General features: G+C 36.9%; 1 protein-coding gene across 1 annotated transcript; it reads right to left on the bottom strand.

Annotated features, from left to right (window-relative positions):
- Positions 1-6,313: 6,313 nt before the first annotated feature.
- Positions 6,314-7,885, bottom strand: LOC121996473 (transcription termination factor MTERF8, chloroplastic-like). The gene is made up of 2 exons (XM_042550462.1): positions 6,620-7,885; positions 6,314-6,539 (listed from the first exon to the last, which is right to left on the bottom strand). The coding sequence occupies exon 1, from the start codon at positions 7,833-7,835 to the stop codon at positions 6,621-6,623; it is 1,215 nt and encodes a 404-aa protein (XP_042406396.1). The 5' UTR covers positions 7,836-7,885; the 3' UTR covers positions 6,314-6,539; position 6,620.
- Positions 7,886-10,630: the final 2,745 nt, after the last annotated feature.

Below are 10,630 nucleotides of genomic sequence, written 5' to 3'. Positions count from 1 at the left end.
CACTTGGAAAATTATGCCAACCCAAGTCACAACTTTGTTGATAGTTAAACAATGAGGCTGTAATGTTCGATGATCTACATTTAATGAACAAAGAAGGAAAGCACAAAAGCAATTCTTCACTATTATCCACAGTTAATTCTTTACATAACCCTAAGAGACTCATTTGCTCATTTTCAATTCTTAGGAGGCATATCTTGCATTATTGGCACTTATTGTAGGGGGACCAAGCCTTCTGGTTTCAGACCAACAAAAAGCTCTTTTCTAGTAGTGTAAAAGACGGTAAGTGGTAGGCGGTGGCTGGGCGGTCAGTGACCGCCTACTTGATCGGCCACCTAGGCGGTGTCTAGGCGGTTGAATTTTTTAAGATTTTTACAATAAAAAAGATAATCTAACAAGATAATTAATAAAAATTCATCATCATATTAATAATAAAAAAGTAATATCACTATTTATACCAAAGTCTAAGTTAAAAAATTTAAAGTTTCAATTCAATATGATAACAAGTCAACAAGAATTAGACCAAACATAACTAATCTTTTAGATCATCTACGCATACACCATCAACTACATCCATAATCCTCTAAACATTGGACTTAAAATTAACATCTTCATTTTCCTCCTCCGATGTATCTAAATCCTCATCAAATTCTCTAATGGTGATGCTCCTTGCGCTCTTCATTGGTTGTAGCATTTCATCTGCTCCCGAGGCCTCCGTCACCATTCTCCAAGTCCCACACCCGGCTCGACCTCATCTTCATCACCACCATCAAGCCAACCTTGAGCTTCACTAGCTTGAGAAGATAAAAGCAAATCTCTACCCATTGTTCTTTTACTCTTTTTCTTCATAAGATTGACGTTGAATTTGACATATACAAGATCATTCAATCTTAATATCTCGAGCCTATTTTTGTTCTTAGTATGCATCTAAACAATTAGAAAATTATTAAAAATAATAAAAAGAAAGAATATATAACATAATTTATGAATTACTACTTACCCTTTCAAATTGGCTTCAATTTCTTTCACACCTCGATGAACTACTTGTTAAAGATAGAAATCACATTATCATTTTTTGTAAGTTTGGAGTGTCACTATCATAATTAGACCACCATTCAACTTAAAAAAGTAAAGAAGCAAAAAAATAAATAAATAATAAATCCAAAAATAAGTAAAAAAAGGCATGTATGCTATTGAATAGAAATAAAGAAAAGAGATATACCTGAATCAAAGTCATGGTACACATCCACCTTCTCATATGTTGTGACCACCATTTTTCTTCCAAAGTTTCTAGATTTATTCTTATACTTCAACAATTCATTATTAGAAATGGTAGATTATATATCCTCATCAGTGAGAAAATTCTCTTAACACAATTTAAAAACTCATTCAAAATATTGATGTCATTTTGTATGCTTGGATCTTTGAAGTAAAAAATTAGATTCAACAAGCGGCATAATGCAAAGGACTATCAAGTCTACCTTTAAACTTCTCATCAATAATCTTCAAAATAGGGATGACATTTTCTTCTTTCTTGAAAGTATTTCTAATCTCTTCCATGGATTGTTTAAGTGCACACTTTTTATCAACGTCAACAAGGTGTAAAACTTTCACTAAAGGGGTGAAAACATTCAAAGTTAAAGAAACACCATTCCAAAAAGAGATACTTGTTACTGTCGCCTCTACTGCTTTCCCCTTCACTCTACTCCTTAATTTTGAGTTGCTCCACTCCTCATATGTAAACATAAGTCTCAATTGATCTTTCTTGTCTTTGAGACTTTCCGATGTCAAAAAAAAAGTAGCAAATCTAATTACCCTGGATCTCATAATATCCCTCTTCTTAGTATATTTCCTCATAATAGCCAAAGTTCTATGATGTGCATAGATGAATATTGTTAGAGCCTTTGCTTTTTCAAGTATTCTGCTAAACTTGAGTAACTTTCCAATTGCTTCAAGAATGAGGCTGATTGTATGAGTTGCACAAGAGGTCCAAACAATTTGAGGTTGTGTAGCCTTCAACAACTCCGCGGCTTCCATATTGTTTGTTGTATTGTCTATCACTATTTGAACCACATGTTGAGGGTCAATTTCATTGATGTATTTTTCCACAAAATCAAATATGTAAGTCCCGGTGTGTGCCTCCATAGATTCTTCAGTAGAACCAAAGAATGAAGTACCTAGTTGCAATTAACATATAAATTTATAATGCTGCTCCTCTTGCTATCCGTCCATGCATCGGTCATAATTGAACATCCATTTTTCATCCACTCTTCTTCATGCTTTTTAAGAGATAATTTGGTTCTCTTAACTTCTGGTTTCAAAAGTTGCTCTCTTAAAAGATATTGACTTGGAGGTTTGTAGCCCGAACTAAATTAATAAACCGCTTCTACAAATTGTCTAAAGCCTTGATTATCAATTGCATGAAAAGGAATCCCCGCCTTATAAATCTATCTTGCAAGGTACTCATGCACATCATTTGTAAACTTTAACTTTAATGCATCATTTCTATTTCTTTGTCTTGCCTTTGTTGGATCGATTGCAGATGTCCACTTATCAATAGGCCCGAGGCACTTTGACTTTTTTTTAGAAGAATCTCCCTCCACTGGACAATCTTCATCTTTTACATCAATATCTATATTTACTTCCACCATCTCTTCTTTTAGTTCTTCCACCCTTTCTCGCTTCTTATTCTTATTATTTTCAAGATAAGCTCTTACTTTTTTTTTTATCTTCCTCAAATGCTTTAGGACGTGTTTCAACTTGTCCTACAATACCTGCAATATGATACTTCATCCGATCAACTCTAATAAACCACTTACATAAGTTGCATGTGATCTAATATCTTTTTTCTTTGCAATATTGTACCCCAAATCCCAAACAATATCATTAGACTTTCGCTTTAATTCCACCTCTGGTTGTTTCTATTTTCCGTCATTAATATTCAATAATAAAAAATTAAGAATTAAAAGTTAGCGCAACAATTTAATCTAAATATTAGAAAATTAAATATATAATGGACTAATAGTTAGGTATATGTCATCACTGCATTTAAGATTTTTTTTTTATTTTTTTGATTGTTTGTTTTAGCTTGTGTATATGTCATTTAGGATTTTACCTTTAGGATTTAAAGGTTGGATTATGACATTAAGCACAACAAAAATTTAAACTGAAAAAATAGTAAGATGTAGGCGGGATATGCAGTGTAAGTTAGGTTTTAATTAGGTATATTTAAATTATCTTAATCATAGCTAGCAATTGATTAGAATTATTAATATAAAGTATTTGATTAAATTTGATTAGATACTAAGTTTATAAATAAAACAGAACAAAAAAAAAAGCCCTAGCCCGATTTTTGCTTCGCACGAGCACACACGATAGACACTCGTCGGACCCGTCGCACGTGCACAGAAGCTTCACTGGCCCAGGCGACACGTCCGGACGCGTCACCCGTCGCCAGGCTCGGGCGACGCATCAGGGCTTGTTGCCGGACCCCGGCGACGTGTCCGTACCCTCACGACGGGTCCAGCGAGGCATTCTTCGCACGAGCCTTCAAAGGAATCTCGGAGAAACTTTAAAATCTAGGTTTTTGTAAACCTTACCTAATGACAGCGGCAGTGGTGGGAGACAGTGGAGGGCAGGAGCGGGAGGCAATGGCGGGCACCAGCTATGGGTGACTGGCGACAGCAGCTGCAAAACGACTACAGGTGAAAGGAGGCAAAGGCGAAAGACAATGAAGATGATGGCTTTTTTTTAACCTACAGTTTACCCCGCCTTTTTAAGGCCGCCTTTGACAAAAGCGGGGTGGATGACCTCCGCCTCTTGCCTAGGCACCACCTAGGTGGCCGTCTGCAACACCATTTAGAACATTGCTCTTTTCTAACCTCACTTGTCCTTTCTTAAACTAGTCCATTTCTATTTGATTCTCAATCATCCAAAGTTTGCATAGTCCCATGAGTTCATTCCACCATTTTGACCAAAAAGTGCTAAATTCCATTCAATCTCAAAAGAAATTAAATGTTAAACATGCTAGGTGGGTTGAGTTCCTCCAAGAGTATGATTTTGTTCTAGAACATCGTTCTAGCGTGGATAACAAACCATGCACTAAGTCGTATCGTCGCCACATGCATGAACATGACTATAGTAGGGTTTGATCATCTCAAAGATGAATATACGACCTGTCTTGATTTTGGAATAATTTTTCAAACTATCCAAAATGGGAATCGTCATGATTTGATAGACTTTGTGATCAAAGATGGGTATCTATTTAAAGACACGCCTTTGCATCCAAGGACTTCACTTAGAGACTTTCTTATTTGGCCTAATTGGACTGACATTTTGGAAAAGATAAAACAATTACCCTTGTGTTAGATAGATAGATTTTACTAGCCCTTATGACGACGAAATTTTGCTCGAATTGTCTCACAATGTCACTCATGTCAAATGACAAAGACCACTAATCTAAATACATACCCCATGAACCTTGGAAAGCTATTTGCATAAACCTTGTCTTAGGATTACCTCGTACCAACCGGAGTCATGACTCAACATGACTGAATTTTGGTAGTAGATCAATTGTCTAAAATGACACGTTTTATCCCATGCAATAAAATAAATGATGCATCACAAATAGTTAAAATGTCTCTAGGAAAGTCGTCTAATTGCACAAATTTCCCATGATTTTAGTGTCAGAAATATAAAATTCATCAGTTATTTTTGGAAAATCTACACAAGTATTTGGGACTCAATTTAAATTCTCTTTTACATTTACTGATGGTCAAACCAAGGTTGTTAATTGCAATTTAGGAAATTTATTAAGGTGTTACGCGGGTGAAAAATCAAGTATTTGGGACTCAATCTTGTCCCTTACAGAATTTGCTTACAACAATTCGATAAATCGATCTATTGGTCATAGTCCATTTGAAATTGTGTATGGGTCAAAAGCTCGTCAACCTATTGACGTGATTCCCTTACTTGCCATTTCTCCTTCCGAGTTAGAGTTTTACCGAGTCAAAGAGAACCATGCTGATATTAGGAGGGAAATTGCACTGAGTAATGAGGCTTATAAATTCAAGCATACAATGTAGGCTTATAAATTCAAGCATACTTGTAGCGTTGCATACAAGTATTATATCTACAACGCTAATTCTGATACTCTCATCCATAACACCACCATCTCATTGGATTGAGAGCTTTATAGACCATCACCTAGTGATCTCTCCGAGAAGCACTCATCAATACTTGGTTCGTTGAAAAGGATTTTCACAGATTGATGACACGTGGATCACTGAAGATGAACTTCGAACCCTCTCCCCCAGGCTTCCAGAAGAAATGGAACAATAATGGCTTGATCCAGCTGAAGAGGCGACACTGCCTTGAACCAATCAATATGACAGACTCACTTTGTCAATTCATCTTCTCACTCGACTCGACGGAGTCAAGTTTTCTTCGGTTAGGGAGAATGACACTGTCAAGAATTTAATTTTTTAAAAGTTGTCTGAATTGTTAAGTTTTATAATTAGTTGGGACTTTTTTAAAAGTTGCGTTTTTAGAAAAATCCATTTATTAGAAAAATTAGAGTTTTTCTGTTATAAAATAAAGAATAGATTGTGTTCTCAAACTATCAAAAACATTTGGATCTCATATATTCTTTATGTTTTGAATTAATGCAATTTGTAATTTCCTTTTCTCTGGACGAGAATTGACAACTTTCCTCTAGGTGAGGATCAAAGAACCAGAATTAGAATACCATTAGGGACCAGTATTTATTATTATGCTCTGAATATCAAAATAATAATAATTATTTATAGTTGGCAAAAAGAAAACTAACTCCCTTAAAAATAGTTGAATTTTTATTATTACTATCATTTTATCTTTAATAGTCACATTTATGGCCACAAATCTAAAATTAATTGTCTATAAAACTTCTAAAGCAAAGTTCCAACTTCTATCTTTCTCCAATTTACTTCATTTTGCAATTTAACCTATGAAAAATATCATTTTTTTTTCATTATATGAGAACTTAAAAATTCCCTAGATATATAAGCAATTAAGGGAAAAGAAAAAACAACCTTATATATATATAAATATATATAAATTATTATGCATTTTAAAAATAATTTTAAATGAGTTAAAATTAATAAACCCTGTTAAAAAGTCAGCTAGGTAAGATAAAACATCATTAAAATTTATAAAAGTAATTTGACTCGAGTTAATCCATATTGCAAGTCACAAACTCAAAGTAGTATAGTGTTCTACAAGAATACAGCTATTCAGTATCAAACATGTAACACCATTTCAAATGACAAAATTCAAGAAGTGTTCAAAACAATTCAAGAAGTGTTCATAAAGGAAGGATGTCTCTTGCAGTAACAATTGTCTAACATGGCAAGTGATGAATCTGAGAGCTTTTAGCTCAATTGACACACAAAACCAAGATCAATATCCTGTGAATTGTTCTTATCTTCATGCATATTGACATGCAAAAACAAGACCATGATTCTGTGAATTCTTCTTATCCTCAGGCTTGTTGGCATAAATATTAGCTTAGAGTTTGACAAAGGAGAATCTATTCAGTGAAAAATGACAACAGGAATGATAACTTGCAGGGGAAAAAATGACTTACCTCATTGAAATCCAGAATCAGAAGCATTACAGTGGCTTAAGTCTGCATAGAGTTCACTCAGATCTGGATACCTATCCTTGTAGAGGGTAATGTACTTCTCTACGAATTTGGCCTCAGTAGCCATTATGTATGTTGTTACTTTGTAATCACTTTCACAGTGCCCCCTGGACTTCAAGGTTGCCAAGATCCGGTGTCTCGGAATCAACCTTCTCTCCAAGCTCATTATCAATAGTACTGGACGTATAGCGATGTAAGAAGAAGCATATCCAGCCTCATTTATCAAGAACTCCATTGTTCTCTGCAAAGTCATCGAAGACTTTAGTGGAAAGGTAGGACATTTGTGGAATGCCGCAACAAAATCGTTCTCTGACCACCCAAAGCTCCGGAACAACTCCATTTGCATCTTGAACTTCTCTGAACTGACCGTAAAGAGTGCACAAAGAATGCGATGGAACATCTCTGATGTCCGAGGCACTCCCAAGTCCTCTGCGCGACTGATCAAGGACTTCAAGAAATCAGCATTCTGTGCCACAATCTTTGGACGATTCCGCAAGATAGAGGCAAGCTTTGGGCCGTCCAAGCCACATTCCCGAAGTAACTCAAGGTTGGGCTTGATCTTATTCTCAATGCTGTACGTAAGAATCCCTCGGTTTGTCTTGATCAACTTCACCAGTGCATCCTTGGAGCTGAGAAGGCCTTGCCAAAATTCGATCTTAGATACAATGCGTTCGTGTTTCATTTTGATGGTGGAGGGATTCGACCTGACGAGGTTGACGATGTCGGATGGGGAGAGACCAAGATCTTCGAAAGCTCGAAACCTTGGGGCAAATGCCTTCTCTACGTCCAAAAGAAGACATTTGGGGAACAAAAGGAGGAGCCTTTTTGTTGATCCGTCATCGAAGCCGTAACTTTTGAGGAAAGCAAGGATGGAGTCCGGCTGCTGCCGGGATTGGATGCCCTTGAGAAGCTTCGAGGCCTCGGTGGCCTTCTCCTGGTCGAAGCCACATGAATTGACGAGGTACTGGGCCATGAACATGTGCCTCCCAGTGATGGATGCGGCGGCAACAGCGGCGGCGGCGGCGGCGGCGGCGGCGGCGGCGGCGGCCGAGGCCGAATAAGGTAAGACCGTGAAAAGCAGGGCAGCATCGTGGGGGCGAAGTGAACGCGTTGATGACACAGTTTGGCAAAAGGAGGAGAAGTAATGTAGCCTCTTCATCTTCTCTCCTTTGGAGATTTCGATTTGCTCTGCCCCCAAAACCCTAGCGTGTTTATATTGTTCCGGGTTATTTTACAAATTTTGTCATTTATCCTCGGAATTTGATCATTTACATTTTATCCACTAGTTAAATTCGTCCAGGGCAAAAATCAAAAAGCGTCTAGAATTCATAAAAAAACCTTTATTTATTAAAAAAAAATAAAAGACATCCCACTAACTTCTAAGAGATAAAAATTTAAGAGGACGTTTGATACGCGCGTTTTTCATTTTCATTTTTTGGAAAACGTGTGTTTTCTGAAAAATATATTTGGTTTGTATTTTTCGCGCGCGTTTTTTAAAAAATTGACTATCGTTTTCTAGAAAAACAGAGAATGATAAAAAGTCGTTTTCTGTTTTCTAGAAAACCTGCGTTTTTCAAAAAATGAAAATGAAAATGGTGCAAACCAAACGCACCTTAACTATTTCATTTTCATCAAAATTATTATATGTAAAATATTATTATATTGAAATAGTTTTGTCAACTTTTTAAAAAATTTTAAATTTTATCAAAATTACTTTAAATTAATAAAAAAATAACATTAAAATACAAGTGTTTTTATCACTCAACCCTAAATCTTAAATTTAAAATTATAATCCTAAATTTGAAATACTTATATTAAAATATTTTTTTTTACCAATTTAATCAAAATTACTTTAACTTCATCAAAATTATTTAAAATTGGTTAAAATTATTTTAAAATAATTATAGTAATTATTTAAATAGTTACTATACAGTTGTAATAAGTATTAAGTAGTACTGTACTATTACAATAGCATTATATTAACCGTTAAATGCTATGTGCTGTAGCAATTGATAAATGCTATAATAACACGAGTAGTAAAGATATTTTTAGGTTAAACAATATAAAAGGGTGCCTTTTTTAATTTTTTAACAAGATTTTTTTACTATTTACATAATTTAGAATGTCCATTTAATTTTTATTTTAAAAAATTTGTGAAAATTATTTTCACCACTCAAATTTACATGTTTTTTCAAAAATAGCGATAGATTTGAGATCATTGGAATGTCCGTCGTTTGAAAGTACATCATTTTATACCCCCAATTACTAACAGTACTTTTCATCTATAATAAAATAAAATTACGTGAGACTACACACTTTCAATCTCTTCCCATTGCCTTCCGAGTCCTTCCACTGTTCTGACAAATAATTGTATGCGGTATGCCTCACGATCTACTTAGTCTGGTTTGGCTCAAACTTATGCTATTTCAAATTTCTTGACTTGCTTTGTACCAAATGGTTCTTGGACGAGTAATTTGCTTTTGGAGGTTTTAGCTAAATTTAAATTATATTAAATTAAATTAATTTATTTATTAAGATGATCTGAATAGATAATCTTAGGTTATCAATAGAGGTTGGTTTCTATCAAGTGTTACAGTTATGGTAAAGCGGACTGAGAGGCCGGGCGGGTAGGTCGGCCGAGCAGGAAATCGTGCAGGCAGATCAGCCGAACGGGTAGAGCGGCCGAACGGGTAGAACAACCAAGCAACCAAGTGGTCAATCGAGCAGAGTAGCTGAGCGACCGAACAAGATAAGCGGTTGACCGAATAGTACGGTCGAGCGAGCGTGGAGTCGAGCAATCGAGTTGTAGATAGAGCACAGAGTCCGATCAGGCAGAGCAGTCGTCCGATCAGAGAAGTCGATCGAGCAGTGTGATCGGGCGGACAAAAAGGCCAACTAGGCAAACAAAGAGGCCGACCGAGCAGACAGAGAGACCGATCAGGCAAACAAAGAAGTCGACTGGGTGGACAAAGAAGCCGACCGGGTGGATAGAGAAGCCGATCGGGCAAGCGGAGAGGTCGACCGGGCGGACAAAAAGGCCGAATGAGCGTGCGACCGGTCGAGTAGTGAGGTCGAGTGAAACAGCCAAGTAGCCAGTTGGGCAGAGAAGCCGAGCGTCCGAGCGGGCAAGCCGAGTGAGTAGAGAAATCGAGCAGCCGCGAAATCCGAACGGGCGAATGGACCGAAGCCTGCGAGAGTCACAATTTTCTTGAAACAAATTTGCCCACCTCCAGTTGTGTTTCGAGGTTTACTCGGGTCGTCTGTTTCCCAGGATACAACGGTTAACCGTGGTGCACACCAAGTACTGGTGGTCACGGCGAACTGACTGATATCCGACTGCTATCACAAGCACTCCACGAAGCAGGAGTTTTCATGACAAAGGAAGAGGGAACATAGGCGGAGAGCTTCTGCTGCTTTTCTATGTGTGTGTCTTTACCTATGATCGCAGTCTTCTTATATAGGACCTCATATCAACAGCAATGTTAATGATCGATCAATGATCATTACTCACCGAGTTGTGAAATGCCAGCATTTCACTCGACCGTTTTGATTCTGTATTAATCTTACTTTTTACACAAGCAGCAAAAAGGTTTACATGGCAAAATGTTGATTATTCCACTTAGGCAAAATTTGCCCCCGACCGATCCGACATTCGGCGTGTCTAGGTCATGTCTGCACACGAATCAACATGGTTCAGCGCAATCAAGGCCCTCGATTTACACCCCCTAGCACACCCATGTGTGAGAGAGAGAGTCTCTCCTCATGCATTTGTTTAATCATCAATGCATGTGAATCAATATAAACCAACTAATATGCCCTAAAACCCTCATTTTGGGACTAAAGTCTCATCTACAATGAAGCTTCTATCATCTTCCACCTCTTCTCCATTCACACATATCAAACAATCCCCCATATGAATGGAGATAGGATATGTGATAACATTCAGCAGTTGAG

The sequence above is a fragment of the Zingiber officinale genome, chromosome 6A, assembly GCF_018446385.1.
Source record: "Zingiber officinale cultivar Zhangliang chromosome 6A, Zo_v1.1, whole genome shotgun sequence".
NCBI classification, from domain to species: domain Eukaryota; kingdom Viridiplantae; phylum Streptophyta; class Magnoliopsida; order Zingiberales; family Zingiberaceae; genus Zingiber; species Zingiber officinale.
The sequence above is the reverse complement of the archived record's forward strand: the minus strand, read 5'-3'. Positions and strand labels throughout refer to the sequence as shown.